General features: G+C 36.2%; 1 protein-coding gene across 1 annotated transcript; it reads right to left on the bottom strand.

The window, feature by feature from the left end:
* Positions 1–21,127: 21,127 nt before the first annotated feature.
* Positions 21,128–21,607, bottom strand: LOC130948994 (protein MAIN-LIKE 1-like). Its single transcript, XM_057877838.1, has one exon. It carries the CDS (start codon positions 21,605–21,607, stop codon positions 21,128–21,130), a length of 480 nt encoding a protein of 159 aa, XP_057733821.1.
* Positions 21,608–22,066: the final 459 nt, after the last annotated feature.

The following is a 22,066-nucleotide window of genomic DNA, read 5'->3' as shown; positions in this document are numbered from 1 at the left end:
CTTGTAGTGGCTGCAATGGGTGAAGTGAATTTGGGGATGTTGCTTCATGGTTTGGCTTTGAAAATTGGGCTTTTGAAATTGGAACACTCACCGAAGAGTTGCAAAAAGATTCATAGAGAAAGAGTACGAGTGAGAGAGGACGATGGTAGCAGTGGTGGAGAGAAGGATAATTTGGGATATTTGAATAGTTTTTTAGGGTTTGGATATTTGATATTTCTGTCACACGAAACCCATTTTTTATAGGTACAATAATCGTTTTTTTATTTGATGGATACATTTGTCAACGTGTGTATCTTTTATGGGTACACATGATAATTTATTTTATATATAAAATATAATTTTTTTATTTTTATTTTTTATTAGTTATTGTTAAAAAAACAAAAAGTATATAAAGAGAGATACAAAAATAATGCATATAATATTTTTTGGTCTGATGTGGCCTTTGTTAAAAGAATTTGTCAACAATATTTTGGTATCAGTCAATTTTTTTAGTTTGATATAACTTTGACTGTATTTGCTTACCAATCACGCATGCTAAAGAGGAAAAAAATTGTTATATTCGTTGTGAAAATGATGATACTTTGTATTGTACACTAAAAATTATCTTATTCTTCTGAATGCGTAAGCATAAATTATTTGGTTTAAAATGAAAAAATGAAATGTAAGATTTGAGAGCACAAAATGTAAAAAAAAAAAAAGGGACTTAAAACTTGAATGCTGATTGTAAAGGGCAGTCCCTATAAGACAGACTCGGTAAAATCTTTTAAAAATATTTTATCTAGTTGTTGCCTCGGATTTTTGAAATTCTGAATCTCTTATGTCTTGATTACCGTGTGAAGCAAGTTTTCATTACTTTGTTCGTTATTATTCATATTATTATAAGTAGAATGCATGCCTCTTGTTCAACCCCTTCAATTATTTATTCCATCATCATGAGTTGATTGTTGAATTTGTTATAACCCTCATCAGAGGTGCATTGAACAAAAAGCTGATTTTGAATGGTTGTTTTAACTTGTTTGAAATCCCCCACAATATCAAGCATCTTTCACGCCTTAAGCATTTGTCCGTAAGGAACTGCGTTTGCCTTCACAGCTTGATCCTCTGTGTTGTTCTTTTACTCTTTCACTCGAATGGCAAGTATTAATATCATCAAATAGTATGTCGATGGTGCTTGGAAGACTGTGATAACAAGCTAAGGTTGGATGCACAAGAAGGTGGTATTATAAGATATTGCGGAGTTGAATTCGGGTCATGTTTATCTATGGTATGAAGCATCATGTGACAAGATAATTGAGGCAGCCAAAAAAGACTATCATTGATTTGGAACTTGTTTGTTTGATTAATAGTATGATTTTTGAAGTTTGATGTGGAGCTTATTTCTTTACCTATATTTTAGGTGGAATAAAGTCTCACAAATCAAGAGTTATCCATTGTGAAACTATCATCTTCTTCTGTGAAGGATTACCATCATTTTATTATGATTATGCAACAATTGTTGGATTTAAATGAAAGAGACGATCCATTAAGTGAGACAAGAATGAAAAAATAACATACCATATTGCCTGTGTATCATATATCTGTTCTCTGAAAACAATGGTGAACTTGAAATTATGCATTTTTTCTTTCAATTGAAATTATGCATTTTAATGGTTCCATTCTAACATTTGCATGTGGAGTAACTTTGCATTCTAGGTCGTTGTCCTTTATTAGTTCCTGTATCAAAACTTCAAGAGTGTATACAATTCTTCTAGACTTTGTCTATCCTTGTCAAGATCATTTGCTTGATCATGTAGCCACTATCTTCATCAAAGTTAAAAAAAAATCCTAGAAAAATAAAATCAAATCTATTCTTAATATATAAAAGTAGATACATAGTTTACCACATTGCTTCTAAATTAATTTCTCTTCTTCTACTAATGTCATGTTAGCACCAACGCTTGGCAAAATTTTAGAATCCACCACTTAAATCTTGTCAAATCAACTTTTATTTTCACAAAAAAAAAACACAAAAAATAACTAAAAAACACAATAAAAACCAACAAATTAACTTTTTCCAAATCAATCCTTATTTCTAAAACAACCAAAATACAAACTAACATTTACCCCAACAAAAAGCTCTCAAAACCAAAGAACTTATTACTTTTCTCAAACCCTCACCCTCTTAGGTCTTAGCATCTCTCTGTACCAAGATCCTATTTCCTCCATCCTCTTCCGGTCCCATGAGCCATTGTTTTTTCCTCAAAACAAATTGTACATCGCGATATCCATCTCCGGCGGAGCCGCATTGCATAAATTGCAAAAACCAGGGCAAACTCCATTCCTCCTCTTGCGGTTTCCCTGCCAGAGCTCGATTCTGGGTCTCAGACCAACGTCACCATTCGGCGCCGCGCCAACGTAGGGAATTTGTCCCAAGTATCTTCCTGAAGATTTTTAACTTTGTCGTTTACTCTTCTCATTGTTCAATATCATTTTTAATAGCCCTATTTATTTGTTATAAATAATAACATTTTAATTGTGGACTCATTGCAAGTAGCACAAGTTTATGTATTCCTCTTTTGTAAACAGTTCTGTACATAACCAAAATTAATGTGCATTTAAAATTATTACTCCCTATATACTATCGATTGCAATATTTCATCATCAAATTATAAATTGTTATTTTACATGTGGAGTACTTCTTCCACAATTTACATTTACGTGTTCCTCTTTTTCAAATTGTTATTCCACATGTGCATTGCTTCCACAATTTACTTGGAATGAATTATCATTCTTTGACCATGTCTTATTCTCTTTGTTGTAGAAGGATTTGCAGTGGTAATGACAGACCGAAAGAGTTAATACCCAAAATTGCTAGCTGAAAATCAACCAATCACTATTTAGTAAAATATTTTAAAAAATTAAAACAAAAAAACTCTTATATGTTATTATTCAATTGAAACATCAAGTACTAATTAAATGCAATAAACATAAATTAAAAGTGTCATAATAATAATAATTATAAAAAGTTTCAGTTACAAATATTCAAATTCTACAACTTATACATATTAAGACTCTTACTACTCTTCATTTCTTAATCTCTTATACTAATTGTCAAAAATTTCTTAAATTTAATATAACATTTTTATATGTTTTTCATTCTTATTCATTTATTTTTTTCATTATTTACAAACAAAAAAACCGCAAGAAAAGACAAAGTGTAGCCATTAATGCAAATTGAAAAATGAAAAAAATGCAGTTTTTTATAACCCTAATATAAATAACCTATGTCTTTTTAAAAATAAATAAATTCAAAATTTATTTATAATATGTTCTCTAAAATATTTTGGGTAAAAAACGCATTTAAGCCAGGTTGAAAAATATTTTACGCAAATCAGCCAAAATAAAATTTTTTTTCAACATTCAACCAATGATCATTTTAATGTAATTCGAATCAACATTGTTCGAACTACATTTGCACCTAATTCAAAACAATATGGTTCGAATTAAGAACATTGAAATTTGCATGTAATTCGAATCAACTTGAATCGAATTACAAAAGAATAATTCGAATTGTATCGATTCGAATTAGTAGGGGAACGTGACACTAAGGAGTTCGAATCATATTGATTCGAATTATTCATTGTTGGTGACTTTAGGTAATTTGAATTTAGTTGATTCGAATTACTAGTGAGTTGCCTATATAAGGAGTTCGAACCAAGCTCATTCGAATCAGTTTCCCATCCTCATACCCTACCAAATCCCAGAGAAAACGACCCAGAATCTGTACGAGAAAGACTCGAGAGGCATATTGAGGCGATGGGGGACGATCCGGCAAGACTGTATCGTTTGAATGGAGTCGCTCATATCGCCAGGGTGATCAACGACGAGGTTAGTGGTTTTTGATAGCAGTATATGTTTAGTGGTTTTTGTTATTACTTTATGAAAGTGGTTTATGAAGGTGGTATTGCTAGTGGTTTATATAAGAGGTTTGCATGCGGTTTTGTATAGTGATTTTGTATGCGGTTTTGTTGATGGTTTATGTTAGCGGTTTACGTAGGTGGTATTGGTAGTTGTTAATTTGAGTGGGTTTGGCCGGTGGTTTTTGTAAGTGGAGTTGCCACTGGTTTATGCTAGTTTCATATTTGTATGCGGTTTTAGGCTGCTTTGTTTCTAGTGGTTTTTTGGATGCGGTTTGCCTATCCAGTTTTGCTAGTGGTCTAATATATCTCCTTTTGCATGTGGTATTTATTAGCTGTTTATGTCCTGATTTGTATTTGTAACCGGTATTTGAGTTTGTTCTAATCATGCGGTCCATGTAATGCGCAGCCCCAGCGTTGCATATCGAGTATGCGGCAGCAGCAGGGAATGCGACTTGATGAGAGGTACGTTCCGTACTTGCAGATGGCCGGATTATACCATCTTGCGACACTGAACGACAGATGGTTCCGATTAGACTAGCCGCTTGTGAGTGCATTCGTCGAGAGGTGGCGTCCGGAGACGCACACTTTTCACATGTCGTTCGAAGAGTGCACGATCACACTTCAAGACGTAGCGTACCAGTTGGGGTTGCCAGTGGATGGACATTACGTCAGCGGTTGCCTGACAGATTTCCACGTATACATACAGGGTGCCCGGCCAGCTTGGCAGTGGTTCCAGGAGTTGCTCGGTATGTTACCTCCCCCAAGCCAAATTCAAAAGTTTGCATTGAACTGCTCCTGGTTCCAGGAGACTTTTGGAGAGTGCCCCGAGGGGGCCGATGAGGCGACAATTAGGCGCTATGTCCGTGCCTATATCATGATGTTGTTGGGCACCCAGCTGTTTGCCGACAAGTCAGGCAATCGTATTCACATCAGATGGCTACCGTACGTGGCTAAGCTTGAGGAGATGGGTGGCTACAGCTGGGGGTCGGTGGTGCTTGCATGGTTGTACCGGTGTATGTGCCGAGTGGCCAACAGACATGTCTTGAAGTTAGCTGGGCCATTAGAGTTACTTCAGTCCTGGATATTTTGGCGGTTTCCTAGATTTCGGCCTGATGGGTATAATGCGTTTAACTGGCCCCTGGCATCCAGGTATGACTATCTCATTATATTATGTTTACTTATTCTATTTATTTAAGTTCTCGCCTGTAATGTTATACTAGTTCGTCACATTAATGATTGACTTCGTATCTTAACGGTCTTTGAAGGTGGTCAGGTTACAATCCTGACGTTAGTGAGAAGGGACCTCGGGTGCAGATGAATCGGCTGAGGATCGACATATTACAGTCTAGGGATGTGAGTATGCAAAAAACCTTTGCGGAGTCACTGTAAGTTTAGTTATAGCTAAATTTATCTTCTAATGTATTCGAGATGCCTTTTTCAGTTTATATGGATGCCATATAACACACCTGACGTCATCCAGGTTGTCCATCTGGAGGTGTTGGAGCCTCGTCATACGGCCTTATGGCGTTCTGTCACGTCGCTGATATATTTTGCAGTGGTTGAGTGGCACCAGGTTGATAGGGTATTACTGCAGTTTGGAGGCGTACAGGCTTGTCCCCGTCCCGCCCTGAACATCAACTTCTTGATGTCGAAGGACGGTAGATGGGGTGATCGTTGGTTCCTGCACCATTTGCAACACTGACATCTTCACTGGGAGACACGTGCAGAGCACGTGCTTCGGTTTGACGTTGTTGCCGACTCGGGTCCTTCACATGACTTCTTGGACTGGTGGCGTCAGCACAGAAAGAGGTTCTTGTCCCCAGAGATGTACTTGGGAGATCCTAGAGACATTCCTATTCCAGTAGAGGCGACACAGAGGGGTGTCGGTAGAGTTCCCGACATGGACCGAGTTGATGACGTTTCTAATAGGCGTCGGGTTGACAGGAGAGCTTGTGTTGGGACACGACGTAGCGACCGGAAGTGGAGGTGGCTGGACCAGGCTATGGAGGAGGGTGACCAGGCAGGTAGGGGTCGTGGTCGACGACGAGGTCGTGGAGGCAGACGGAGAGGGCCTGCAGCGCACCACGTTGGGGGTGATCCTCATGACGATGCCGTTCCAAGAGGGGTTGCTCAGGGGGTTGTTATACTTGATGCTGGCGGAGCTGGTGGAGAGTGGTATGGGTCTGGTATGGGAGATCCTTCGGCACCTATTGACGCTGGACTAGGAGAGGAGCCACTCAGAGATTACTTTGTCGGTGTCCCCGGTCACGACCAGACACTTCAGGAGAGTACACCATGGGTGAGTCCGGGTACCATGTTTTCAGACTTTCTTGCCGGTGATATTCTTGATGCGGAGTACGGTGGGGAGCACTTTCTAGATGAGATCACTGCCATCATGCAGGAAGATGAGGCTGGTCGTCGAGGGGGTCAGACGATGGGGTCGCAGGCACATTTAGATGTAGATCTGAATGAGCCTCCATCCGTACCTCCTGCTGACTATTTTGCCTTGGGTGGTACACCCCCTTCCGCAGCTACTGCTGGGTCACATTCAGTTGTCGGGCCTTCTTCATCCCGGCCGTTACATGTCCAGCCGACGAGGCTTGCACAGCCACCCCCGGAGGATGAGAAGGATGAGATAGAGGATAAGGAGCCGCTGATCCAGAGAGGTCATAGGACATGGGTTCCACGACGTTGCTTCACGGAATCGCACCTATTTAGATGATTAGTGTATCGTGGTGTTTGTTACTTCATTGTCGGTGTCATATGCTACATACTTATCTTTATGTATTTCGGTTATGTGTGTTGTATCGTAGGGTCATTTAGTTTATCAGTTGATATGTGTGTCTATTTCTTAGTGGTTAAATTGTATCAGTCACTATGAGAACTATTTTACTTTGCTTATTTATATACATTTCGTTACTTACCTTGCAAATTTCGTTATATTAGAAACTTCAATTTATTGTGTTTACTACGTACGTGGTCATGGAATATTGTATTATGAAATAGTTCACATTCGTTAAAAAAAAGGCATATAACGCACTTGTAACTAGAAAATTCTTTTAATTAAAAAATAAAAATCCGAACAATGGACACTAGTACATCTAACAACACAGCACCAATCCTACCCATCTCTGACTGTATGCATGGGTCCTTCGACCTGTGGGCAGCTCCGACGAGTGTGCTCGAGTTGCCGACATAAGCCGCATCTCTTAGGCCGGTTCGGATCTGCCTCGTCCATATTTGTCCGTATCCGAGTAGACTTGGGACGACCCTCCCTTGCACGCCTCTTGTTCGAGTCTGATATCACTGTCGGCTCAGCATATTGTGGCCAGAAACCCTCTGGGATTGGAGGTGTGAATCCCATCCGATAAACACTAAAAACGGAGCTGAGACAATAAACAGGGTAGACGTAGGAGTGCCAAGTGACTCGTGAGTACGCATAGCATGCCAGTGCGTGCGGACACGGGAAATGAAGTGCCTGGAAGTATCCGCAATCACATGTCTGAGATCCAAGTGAGACCCTGTAGCTACCAAGGGAGAAAGAACCAGTAGAAGTCGTCTCTGCGACGGTGTACTCCGAGTTGTCCCTGTCGTACAAAGTAACTGTGAAGCACTTGGCCGTCTTCAAATTGGCCTCGATACATTTCACTAGGTGTTGACTGAATTGTTGTCCGGTACCCAGCTGGGCCTCGGCCTCTCTCCCCTTGCATACAAAAAGTTCGGCCAACCTATACGTTGCCTTCACCAAGGAGCAGACAGGAAGGTTCCTCACACCCTTGAGGATTGAATTCACACACTCAGAGATATTCGTCATCATGTGACCGAATCTCCTGCCCTCATCGCAATACTGTGTCCACAATGAATACTCAATCTGATTCACTCATTCACACATCGCCGGGTCTTCCGAGCGTAGAATATCAAACTAGTAATCGAACTCGACCTCGGTCTTAGCATAGGTAGAGTTCACAAGAAGCCTCCTTGCGTCTTTACCCTTGAAGGTGAGGGCAAAATTTGCTGCTACGTGTCGAATGCAGAAAGCCCGGTATGCAGCCGGAGGTAGCCAGCCCCCGTTGGGAGCCTCAAGCGTGGCCTTGATGCCGTTATGCCTGTCCGAAATAACGAGCAGACCCGGCTGTGGTGTTACATGCTGACGAAGGTGGGAGAGAAAGAATGACCACGACTCAGCATTCTCACCCTTGACTAGTGCGAATGCAACAGGGAATATGTTGGAGTTCCCGTCCTGTGCAATCGCAACAAGCAACGTACCCCCATACTTGCCATATAGGTGGGTGCCATCAATACTCACCAACGGTTTGCAATGACGAAATGCCTCGATACACGGTGGAAAAGTCCAGAACAGTCTGTGAAAATATGCCTGAGACTCATCCAGTTGTCCCCCAACTCAAACAGGGCTAGTCTAAAGAACTGCAACAGAACCAGGCATGGTCACCTGCACTCCTAACACCCACCTTGGGAGCTCGTTGTACGACTCATTCCAGTCACCATAAATGACGGCAACAACCTTCTGCTTGGCCAACCAGACCCTCCTGTACGTAGGCCTGAATCCAAAGTGTGAGGCCGTCGCATTTAGGAGCACCTTGATACTGACGGATGCATCAGCTCTAACCATTGTCATAATGAATACCGATATCACATGATAATCCAAACTCCTGTGATCGCTGGAGATAGAGCTGGCCAGACAAGTATGCGGTCCATTGTACCGTTTGACCTCCCAAATGCCCTTACGCTGCCGGAGACTAAGCCGAATCAACCATGTACACCCATTCCCGAACTCAGAACACTTGCCAACATAACGACGATAATCAGACTCCACTACCTTGTACTGTACCCCTCGGTGGATGCTGTAAGTCTTCACATTTAACAGGGCATCCTCTTTATCCTGAAATTGCTGACCAACCTGGAACTCTGTCATACCAGCTGACCCTTCTGCATCTCTAGCGCCAAATCCAGCAGACTCCCCAGGTACCCCCTCCTGCCTCATGGCATCTAGGTCCAAAGATGAAAAATATGGAGGGTACTGCTGTGTGCCAGAGCTAGAACCACCACCCGTACCGGCAGGCTCACTGGCTCCAATATCATCACCACTGTCATCAGCAATCATATCCGGCTCAACATCATCGTCCTCTGGATCATCAAACAATCCATCTCTAGCCCCAGCCGGTGCAGCACATTGTACAGATGTACGTAGAAGTTCCCCTGTTCCAACCTCGTCGCCAACACTGCTGTTGAGATCAACAGCGAATGACGGGAAGGCGACAGGCTGGGCAGGTGGCTCGTACGCAGGGACTGAGGAAGATGCAATGGCAGGTCTGGAGCTAGAACCGGCAACCGTCGTTAAAGTGTTGGTATTCCGGTTCGAACCCCCCGAGTTGGACACCACATCAACCAACTTTGCCAACAGCTCTAGTGTCCTCACTTCGAAAAACTACCGACGACAATGAAACATGACCTGTAAGTCCTCATCGCTCCCGATCGTGAAACAATCATACTTCATGGTATCTTTGAGCACCGTGATTGGAATGCGATAGAAAAACTTCTTAACCCTTTTCACACCATCCAGACCAAGTTTCAGCAGTACAGAGCTAACAAGGTCATCAAAGCTCGTCGTAGCACTCACGATAATACATAGAAAATCCTTATCGGTGAACTTGACACCGGAACGAGTTTTCCTCTTAATCGATCCTCTATGGTGAACCAACACTATAAAATTGTCCTCACCAGCCATATGACCCTTCTCTAATGAGGGCAACTCAATTTCATCACATATATATAGAGGTCTGGTACACACTAATTCGAAACAACCTAATTTGGACTATATATACATAATTCGAATCAAGTCAATTCTAATTAAGGCTTGCTTCATGTTTCTTACTAATTCGAATCGAGCTAGTTCGAATTCTGTTTATTTCATTTTTTCTTGTAGTTCGAATTGACTAGATTCGATTTAAGCATGCATAATTCGAACCTTATTGTTTCGAATTACATGCAATTTTCAATGTTCTTAATTCGAACCATGTTGTTTCGAATTAGGTGCAAATGTAGTTCGAATTATGTTGATTCGAATTACATTAAAATGATCATTGGTTGAATGCTGAAAAAATTTACACTTTGGCTGATTTGCGTAAAATATTTCTCAGCTTGGCTTAAATGCGTTTTTTACCCTTTTTTAATATAACATTTATTAAAATATACTATATAGTATAAATAATCTACCTCTTCGCGCATTGTGCGGGTCTTACTCTAGTAATATATAAAAGCTGATACCAACTCTCTCCACAATGAGTTTAAACTATCTTTTATTTACTAATGATGCCACATCAGCAATTCTAATGACTTGGCAAAAGATGAAAATCAACCAATTACTATTTAGTAAAATATTTTAAAAAAATTAAAACAAAAAACTCTTATATTATTATTCAATTGAAACATCAAGTACTAATTAAATACAATAAACATACATTAAAAGTGTCATAATAATAATAATTATAAAAAATTTCAGCTATAAATTTTCAAATTCTACAACTTATACATATCTATTCTTAATATATAAAAGTAGATACATAAATTTACCCACATTATTTTTAAGACATTTCTTTCCTCCTACTAATGCTATGTCGCAATATCGCTTACTTGGCAAAATTTTAGAATCAACCACTCAATTCTTGCCAAATCAATTATTATTTCCAAATCAGCAAAAAAATAAAATATACAAATAAAAAACTAAAAAATACAATACAATAAATTTGTAACTTACAAATACATTGAATTCATATTCCTATATTTATTATATCTTACCGTTATAAACAATACAATAAATTTATAATTCCAACAATTAATTTATTAATTTTTATAAATAACTCACTAAAATTAATAAGCATCCATATTACAAATGTCATAATAATATTATTAATCATAATAAATTTTACGTTATAAGTATTCAAATTTCATACTATTTAAACTACTTATATAAGTCTCTTATCACTATTCGTTCAAATAACATCAAATTTAGTAAAAGAAATTTATTTTCAATAGAGCCTCATTCTTTCATAGCAGAATGATTAGAAATCGAATAACTATCAAAGATCTAATGGCCATGCAATGAGAATCTGATAATCAGGTTTGACAAAAAAAAACTTACAACATCCATTATACATTCATACTTACTCAAATACCATATACCTAATAATAACATAAATTGAATATTGGAATAGGAAAAAATCTTCATAATTTTAGCAACTATAAACGAAATTGATGATAAATTTGGATGGAACTATGTTGAATGTAAAAAGTGTCAGAAAAAACATATAAAAAAGGAAACAACTATATTTGTGCCACATGTAATCAAACACCACAATATCCAACAATAAAGTAACTCTATATACTTTTCATAATCTCATCTATCAAATTATTAGTTACTAACCCAATACTTATTTTAGGTTCAAAATTTAATTAAAAGTTTTAGATCAAAGTGTTACAACAATTTTTGTACTATTTGATGGCGAAGCAAAAAACTTATTGGGCACAACTGCTTCAAATCTAATAACATTTCAAAAAAAAAAATGACATTGAAGCACCACTACATCAAGAGATTAAGGAGAAAGAAAACCATACAAATTTAAGACACATCTTCGGAAGAAGAACATACATACAAAGATGGAACAAACAACACAATAGAAAGTGCATCAAACTCGACAATTCATAAAGAACATGCCTTCACAAGAACCTACGACAGAAAGAAGAAAGCAACAACTCTAACAGCAACCAATAAAAAAAGGAGGACGAGCTCCACATAAGAAGACTAAGTCCATCAACTAAAACAAATGTAAAAATCAAACCACCAAATAAAAATGTCACTTTGTATAACTCCAACATCCAAATCTTTTGTACTACAAATTATTTTAAATAAAACACCTTTTAAATTTAACTTTAATTTACATGTATTTAATTTATTTCTACAAAATATAACAATTTTTAATATTTATTGTATATTATCATTAATTTACCGCCCCGCGCATTGCGCGGGTCTTATTCTAGTTGTTAGTAATTTGTGAACAAAAATCACTTTTTGATGACTAATATATATGTGGGAGTGCTAGGTAAACAATGACCATCTTGAACAACATGAACAACCACTTAATCAAATAAAAACACATTACACCTCCAAATTAACCATTTAAATTTTAATATTAAAATAACCATTCGTACACCTAGTAAAATGAACATCTGATATATCTATTATTCATATTGTTTAATATTTTCATTGTCTACCTATATTTTTCATATATATGAGTACTTTTGATATATACTTTTAAAAGCTATTAGTTGATCCTTTATTGTATCAAAAACTTTCACCAAAAACTTAGTGTTGTTAACTATCAATGCAGTCAAGGAAAACCAAGCAAGTTCAGCACTAAGGAATATTCAGGCAAGACAGAACACATATATATATCATAATCAACTCTAAAACTTACGTTTACTAAAATAATCAAATTTGTTATCAAATTATTAATGCATAAATCACCACCAAATTAAGAAAGTCAACTTCAGCACTTAGCATCAGTACCAATACATTATTTTCAATAACTGAATTGCAAACAAAAGCCTTGTTAAAAAGGTTTTGAAAGTGGTAATTAACTTTTCAACTTTCCTATTCTTTGAATTCCAATCAAAACCATAGTTCGTAGCTAGAAGCAAAACCAATAGAGCGAAATAGTGAATCAAGCTAAGAACATACCAGAGAAAGAGAGCACGCATGAGGGATGAGGAAGCAAACCAAAAGGTGACATCAAGAAGGACTCACAACCTAGAACAGCTAGGCGATATGACTGCATCAATTAAACATAAAAATTGAATCAAAATCATAAACAGAAACCAAAATCAGAAACAATAAGAGCAAGCAAAGTGAGGAACAAACCCGAAGAGAGGCACACATCAACGCCGCGACAAGGTTGTTGGTGGGTGGCGGGAGCAAGTGGCCTGGATTTCGGGCCTTACCTCATCTTTGTTTTTTTTTTTGTCATTACACTACTCACACACCCACTCACCACACTACGAAAGTTCTTAAACCTCATCCAAGTTCTAACTAGGATTTGAACTTGATGTAGCTTCTTAAGAAGCAACTAAGTTTACCATTTGATCTAGGCCTCAGGTGCATGCTTTACGTCATCTAATTGTGCCAAAACGTTTCTATGGGCCAAAGAGATAAACTGCATCTTATATTGTTATATTTTAATTCCAACATGTTGGTTTTAGCTGCACCACCCAAACTGTTGTTGAAACCGCCGCAATCCAACCATTCAGCGGCAGTTAAAAAACAACCACTAAAGGACAGCCAGTGGTGTAGTGATAGTATTTGATTGATTATTACTTGGCTCTTGTAACCAAGATCACTTTGAGTAGTCTTCTATAATCTTATATAGTTTGTTTTTCCTTCTCCATCCTAATACAAATTTCTAATGAATGTACGCTGGTTCAGTATTTATTTTCGCATCAAAGTTATGTTTTCTTATTTATTTTTCCATGTCTCCAGGAAATTGATTATGCATTCTAAATCCTTCAAATGGTTGAGCTTTTGTGTTATTATGTGTTATTACTCAATCTTGACACAATATTATTTCTATAGTGTGCAAAACAATTAAAGTGTAAAGAACACTACTTAGGAATATATTATGTTTTGTTGTTGTTATTTTGTTGAAACATTTTGGTGTATTTTATTTTTCTTTTTTGTATTTTTTTCACCTACTGATCTAGCCATAAACTTGTTATGCTACGATTTTAGGAAATTGCACGAACGGCAAAATTCCTTCCGGCAAGTGCACCGGTTATCGTCAAGTAAAAACTCACAATAGAGTGAGGTCGAATCCCACAAGGATTGGTTGAATGAGCAATTCAAATTAGAAGTTTGTTTAGTTGAGCGGAATCAACTTTTGGATGTGAATTGCATAAAGTAAATGTGGCAGGAAACGTAAATTGCAAGGAATTGAAATTGCATAAACTTAAATTGCGAGAATTAAGGTGCGAGAAAGTAAATTGCTGAAAGTAAAAGGGAATTGGGGTGATTGCATGAATTGAAATTTGCAGAATGTAAATAGAAAGTGTAGATCAGAAATGGGGAGTTCATTGGGTGTTAGGAGATATTGAAATCTCCGAATCAAAACATTTTTATCTCTTCCTCAACCAATGCATTCATTGAATCTTGCTTGGCAATCTTCTATGATTGGATCCCAATTCCTTGGCTCACCAATTCTCTCTAAAAACAAACAAATTCCCAATCCCTTGGTTTAAATGTTCATAAGAAGAGATGATGCTCGATCACTGATTATACCACACAGTTTCATGAACCACAATTTGGTAGGATTACATGTCACAATATCCATCCAAACCCCAATCCAATTCACTGTGAGAAAGCTTCTCTAGCATGAATCCATCATTCCTTTCCCAAGGTTCCGAAGGATTCCAATTATGGGTAGTTTCTTTCCCAAGACAACTACCCAATGGAATTAGATCGAGAAGCTTTCTAACAAAATTCAAGAGAAAAGATTGAAGAAGAAGATAAAAACTATTATTGATTCATTGAATTACAATAGAGCTCCCTAACCCAATGAAAGGGGTTTAGTGAGTCATAGCTCTGAATTCAATTACAAAGTATGAAAAATAGCAAAATGATCCAAAGTTCCCAAGTGTCAAAAAGTTTCTAACTAACTTCAATTCTATCCTATTTATACACTTTCTAAATTGAGCTTCTGTTGTGTTTCTTGGGCTTTGAGGCTTTTCCTTGATTTCCTTTTGCTTTGGGTTTATGGTCCATAATCCTGATGAGGCTGTGATCCCATTCTGTAACATTCATTGAGCAAACTTAGTGATAAACAAGTAATGACACAAGACTCAACAAATTGAAGTTCCAGACTCATCAATTCTTCCGGCCCAATCCCATAAACCATGATATTCAATTGGGTTTCATACCATAATATGTTTAAGTTAATATTTGTGCTCAAATGCTAACTTAAACTTCAATATATTTGGCCCAGAAACCCTTTCAAAATGTGGAGTTTAAGTTGAAGTTTAAGTTTCAGTTTAAGGTTAAACTGAAACTTAAACGTGGAAATGGAAGAAAGCAACTATGGGTTGTGGTATGGTCGAACACGTTTAACCTTTAGTTTAAGGTTAAACTAAAGCTTAAACTTGGAATTGAAGAAAGCAACCCTGGAGGCAATTTGTGGTCGAACACGTTTAACCTCCAGTTTAAGGTTAAACTGGAGGTTAAACGTGGGAATGAAGAAAGTAGCCCAGGAGTGTGAATGGGTCGAACACGTTTAACCTCCAGTTTGAGGTTAAACTGGAGGTTAAACGTGGGAATGAAGAAAGAACCCTGGAGGAGAGCAATAGTCGAACACGTTTAACCTCCAGTTTGAGGTTAAACTGGAGGTTAAACGTGGAAATGCTCCTAGTGCCTCACTTGCTTCTGGCGTTTAACCTCCAGTTTAAGGTTAAACTGGAGGTTAAACGTGGAATTGCTCCTTGGTGAGAAAAAGTGTCGAACACGTTTAACCTCCAGTTTGAGGTTAAACTGGAGGTTAAACGTGGAAATGCTCCTTTGGTTCAATTCTCATTCTGGCGTTTAACCTTCAGTTTAAGGTTAAACTGGAGGTTAAACGCCAGTTTCCTCTTTTCTCAGCTTTCATGATTATGGCGTTTAACCTTCAGTTTAAGGTAACCTTCAGTTTAACCTTAAACTGAAGGTTAAACGCCACTTTCAGCTTTGATGCATTTCTTATTCTGGCGTTTAACTTCCAGTTTAAGGTTAAACTGGAGGTTAAACGCCACTTTCAGATTCTCCACATGTGATCTTCAAGCTTCCTTTATTGATTTTGTTGCTTCCTTGCCTAGCCTCTTCTTCCCTGAAATCATCCACACAATTGCATCAAAGTCTTGCAAAATTTCATGAGAAGTCTTCCATTCATAGCATTCAAGTAACATAACTAAAAACTCATGGAATTTGCATCAAAATTACACTTGTTTGGATGATTCATTACTTTGTTGTTCATTTAACCATTCTTGGTTACTTTAAGCTCAAGAAAATGCATAAAACAACTAAAACTAACAGAAAAATGCTAGTGAAACTAGCCTAAGATGCCTTGGCATCACCTACTAATAAGACTTTAAGTGACTAGTACACCACGTATGACAATACATATATATATATATATATATATATATATATATATATATATATATATATATATATATATATATATATATATATATATACTATTACAGTTTTGTGAACATATTGAAAAATAAAATTATTCAATATATTCAAGATATCTTAGACAAAGAATAATCATATTTGATATCAATATTATAATTTAAAATAAAAAATCATAATAATTTGATTGTCAATACAAGAGAAGAAATATCATAGTCAAATACTTTATATTTGAAAAAATTCTCATATCTAGTATTAATATTGGAATTGGAGCTTCTAAATTTTGAATTTCACTTTAAAGAATAAAGTGTGATCTCTCACCATTTATTTTATAGGTAGGACCAAGAATAAATATAAGAGAGAAATCATTCAAGGGTAGAAGATCATACTTTACCCTCTAAAGTACAAATTCAAAATTTAGAGGATCCAAATCCATTAATATTATACTTAAAAAAAAATAACCATACTAATTTAATTATTAATACAAGAGAAGAAAAAAAATAATAAAATACTTCATATTCATTTACATCAATTATTTATATCATATAATAAAAAATTATATAGATTAAGTAACAAGTTCACATACTATACATATTTTAAATTTTAGAACATAAACAACCTAGATTCTAAAACGTAATACATATCCAAAAGTAATACCAGAAAGTTTCAAACCACCTAAATAATTACTTTCCCATTGATAAGAAAATAAAATATGTCAAACACAGTTCAACATATATATAGTTCAAAATATGTGTCACACAAAGTAATACGTAGGAGGCCTTTTTTATAAGGTCTAAGATCTTTCAATCAACAACTCTATCTCGCGGTTAGATAGGGAGTCCAACTTCAAGGTAATCTTGTCCCCTCCCTTTAACTTGTATACTTTACAACATTCTTTCCATTGAGCCCCAAACTTCCATTCTCCATCTCTTCCTCCACTTTTCAATAGGTGGAAAAAGAATATATTCTTGCCTATGCTGAAAGGTGGACCAGTGATCTTTTAAACCGAACCTTCTCCAGAGAGTTTATGATATGCGGCAAAATTACAGGGCAGATACTGCAATGAAGGATTCATAGTTAGGATCCAAAGAATATTTTCCTACATCATGAATAACAGATACAGAACCAATATTTCATAAGTTTGGGAAAAAAAAAGAAAGAACTCCTTTGAGATCAACTTTCCAGTCTAGATTGACTCAAATCAGAATTTGTGATGGTCTTCTTATAATAAGCATCTGGAGTGTATCTAATTCAGAATATTTAAACTTGTTAGTCATGACATTAAAAGATATCTAGATGTACCCCGATATTAAAATACAAAACATAAAAAAAAGTTGCATTTAGCATTACCCGTTGTCAAGACAATTCTCTTATTTCATTACTTTCTTTGCTAACCTCCATTGATGAATTGCTTGCACGAAACAAATCTATGGAATTATGAGGATCAGCCCCTTCCAGTGTGTCATCTTCATCATCATTTTTATCGCTGTCTGATGAAAACTCATCATCAGATAGTTCAGACACAGACAGCACCATCACATCAAGTGATGAAGGCTCACCATTCTTGTTATACTTTATGTGGAATACTCTATATATGTTATTAAGTGTTTCTTGGTCCATTAGGTCAGCTACATAAGAGTTACGATCGAGGTGAATCTGAATGGGTTGGTTCATGTAATTTCATAGTGAAATAAAAAAGATTCTGAAACCGACATATCTAAATTGCACACATGTCCCTCTATTGACAAAATAGAAAACTCTATTATGTTCAAAGGAGCTATCAGTTATAAGCAGCTGATCATTGTTTCTTTTCAGCTATAGCACCAAGCAATTATCGAGCTCATCAATCACATAGAAGGTTGACCCTAATTCTTTTCCTTAAGTTAATACAAAACTTGGGAGAAGAGTTCTCTCACCCTATATTCGATTTTATTGCTAAAGTTAATTCATGTCTAACAAAGCATGTTAAAAATGCATCACATAATATTACATAATCATTTAGCAAAGAGGAGTATGTACATAAAAATAAAATGGCATTATAATCAACATCATAAAAATAGGTAATTAACCAAGAAACATGAATTAGATGTTACTGAATGTCCAGAGAAAAAAATACCGTAGTTTTGAAAGAAACACTGAAAGAGATTTACTATTATCTTGATGCACTGTGAAAACAAAACATTCTATGTAAACATCCAATCATGTTTTTTCATATCAATAAATGCTGAATTTTCAAAGTCACTATCATTGTATATGAGAAAAATATAGGTAGACAATGAAAATACTAAACAATGTGAATAATGGATATATCGAATGTTCATTTCACTAGGTGTGCAGATGGTTATTCTAATATTAAAATATAGGTGGGTATAATTTGAAGGTATAGTGTGTTTTGATTTGGTTAGTAGTTATTCATATTGTTTAAGAAAGTTATTGATTAGTAAACATTGTATTTATTTATTTTGAATGTACATTGATAATTTATCAAGATTAATCTTTTATAAGCACCTCGCAAGTCTATTAGAGTTGGTGTAGTCTACACACATTTCAGATTAAAAAAGTCAGGTACTCAGAGTTAGCTAATCAAAGTTATCTAACACGCAAAAGAAAGTAACAAGAGGAAGAAAGTGGAAAGGTCACTAATTAAATATAAACTAAAAATAAAGCATTCGAAATTAAAGATTTAACCCGCTTCTTTAATGGGTTAACATGCATGATATAATATTGCATAATATATTTGGTTACCTGCCTATTGAAAAGTCAATTTCAAAATCCATTCTTTTCCCTTGTGCCAATGTTCTTGGGTTGCTACAAACCTCCTATTAGGACAAAATGGTATCATTAGAGGTTAACACTGACACTCTTTAAGCAATGAACCAAGTAATTAAATATACAAAAAAAAAAACCAATTAATGAACATTATAAACTGTTATCGAAAACTTAATCCCTCATTGATTACTGATTTTTAACAATAGCAAATATGAGTAAAAAGTACTACCACTCTTTAATTAGTTACTTCTGAAATCCAAACAAATATGAAGCTATCAACAGCATTAAATAACACAGGAAATACAACTTATTACACTATCTTTTCTATAATAATGCTCGATTCCTCCAACTAAAATCCAAGAAACCACTATACAATACATTTTAGAGATTTTGAAACTTATGAAATGTGACCCAGATATAAATGAAAAGACAATAAAATTGAATTAGAACGTGAAAAATATCTGATAAAGCATCTAAGAGAAATTATAGATAGCATAACATAGAAATTCAACTAACATTAAAATTTTTACACTTTAATGTGAAGTACATTAAATAAAAAAAATAGATCATACTTCAATAAAATCCAAAATGCAACCAAAAAAAAAATAAACCTAAATATCAGGTTAATAAATAAAATAGCAAAATATTTTATTTTTTTTATTATATTTTTTCACCTACTAATAAGAGATTTTAAGTGACTAGTACACCACGTATAACAATATATATATATATATATATATATATATATATATATATATATATATATATATATATAAAAACAAAAATAATTAAGAACATATAAAAGGAAAAGGGAAAAATGGCAAACTTTTTAATGCAACAACGAAACAGTAAAAAATAACACAAATAGGTAGTGTCACGATTATAAATCATAGCCATAGCCTTCAAAATATGATCACGAGGAGTTCACCACTTTTAAAATAATAAATAAATAAATGTTTTTTAATTGTAACCATATAAGAAACGGATTTTTTCGTTTATAAAATAAAAAAATTATTTATTTCTTCCAAAACGATTTTTTAACTTTATTTTCATAAATACGAGTTTTTTTTTTGGAATTAATAGCAAGTTCGCCGTCCTCCGGCGAACTCTATATAAATTATGGAGTTCGCCACCCCCTCCGGACGAACTTTATGATGAGTTCGCCACATTATATAAACGCCGTAGGACCATTGGTTTGTCACTTTCTTCTTCCACTCTATCCTCCAAAATTTCTGTTACTTTCTTCTTTTCTACTTTTTCGACCTCCGTGAAGTTTGTTGTGGAACAGTCTTAGTTCCAAGTTAGTAAATAACAGTCTATGTTCTTATGTTAAGTTGGTTTACTGTTTATATGTTAGATAAAATTGTTAAGTATAGATCGTTTGTTAGTTAGAATAATAGATTTATTGTTTACATGTTACTTAGGTAAACGTACTTTTTAGTGTTGTTATGTTAGGTATATTATTTTATGTTACCATTTTTTAATATAGTTGCTATGGATCATGATGTAAAAGAATATAGGAAAGTACATTATTAGATAATTTAGTTATTGGTATAGCATTGTGTTGTGAGTTAGAAGGTAATTAGATGAGCACTAAAATTTAAGGTTGAGTTACTTATAAATTAATATGACGATGTCAGTTAAGTAGGTTAAGCTTAAAATTAGTAGGTTTATAAGCCATTTATCATTTAATTAATTTTTTAATAATCCAGTATGTGATTTTAGTTTAGTAGATTGTGTTTTGATGGAGCAGCAATTATTAGGTTATGAGCATGAGATTTATAGACTGGATCAGGCTGAGCACATCGTTGGGAGGCTTGATCGTGTGGTATGATTTTTTAACCCTTTTTTTTTATTTTATTATAGTGAAGGAAAAGTGAACTTGCTATTGTATGTATTGAAGGTACTGTTGTTTGTTAAATTTTTTTGTTTTTTCCGTTTGGTAGGCGCCTCAGATCTTGCGCACCAGACGGGATTTGATGACATAGCTGCCGGAACAGATTAGGCCATATCTGAGATGAGCCGATTTTGAGTACGTCGCATACATGGTGGAGTTTGAGCATGATTGGTCGCTCGCCTCAGCATTGATAGAGAGGTGGAGGCTTGAGTCCCACACATTTCATCTACCGTGCGGGGAGATGACCATCACCCTGCAGGACGTGGCATATCAGTTAGGACTCCGGATTGATGGTGATCCTGTCAGTGGATGCATCGGTGGGTGGGAGCAGCACCATCAGGGACGGACATTGAGGAGTTGTGTGAGCAGATATTGGGTGTTGTTCTGGCACATCTGGCGATGCTCTGTGGCCCGGCACATCTGGCGATACAGCCATGCCAGCACAACAGAGCCCCACGACAACCAGCCACATGCATCAAGGACCTCCAGTAGGGGAAGCCACCTGATATGCACCCGAGAGTCAGATGCATCAGGGAAAAGGATACCTCCGATCAACTGCATGATATATCCTCTCGTATACCTCATCAGCCGCTCCTCTGTGGCATCCTGCTCTAGCTCTCCACAAACCGTGCTGTGGAACCAAGTAAGCTTGACAGTCCACTTAGTCTGTGACTGTCTGTCCTCTAGGCCAGGAATAACACTCAATATTTGCTCACACAACTCCTCAATGGTTCGTCCCTGATTGTGCTGCTCCCACCCACCGATGCATCCACTGACAAGATCACCATCAATCCGGAATCCCAACTGATATGTCATGTCCTACAGGGTGATGGTCATCTTCCCGCAAGGTAGATGAAATATGTGGGACTCAAGCCTCCACCTCTCTATCAATGCCGAGGTGAGCGGCCAATCATGCTCAAACTCCACCATGTATGCGACGTACTCAAAACCGGCTCGTCTCACATATGGCCTAATCTGCTCCGGCGGTCGTGTCATCAAGTTCCGTCTGGTGCGCAAGATACGAGGCGCCTACCAAACGAAAAAAACAAAAAATTTTAACAAACAACAGTACATTCAATACATACAATAGCAAGTTCACTTTTTCTTCACTATAATAAAAAAAGGGTTAAAAAATCATACCACACGATCAAGCCTCCCAGCAATGTGCTCAGCCTGATCCAGTCTATACATCTCATTCTCATAACCCAATAACTGCTGCTCCATCGAAACACAATCTACTAAAATAAAATCACATACTGAATTATTAAAAAATTA

This window comes from Arachis stenosperma, chromosome 9 (assembly GCF_014773155.1).
Source record: "Arachis stenosperma cultivar V10309 chromosome 9, arast.V10309.gnm1.PFL2, whole genome shotgun sequence".
Taxonomy (NCBI): domain Eukaryota; kingdom Viridiplantae; phylum Streptophyta; class Magnoliopsida; order Fabales; family Fabaceae; genus Arachis; species Arachis stenosperma.
This window is presented reverse-complemented; position numbering and strand designations above follow the sequence as displayed.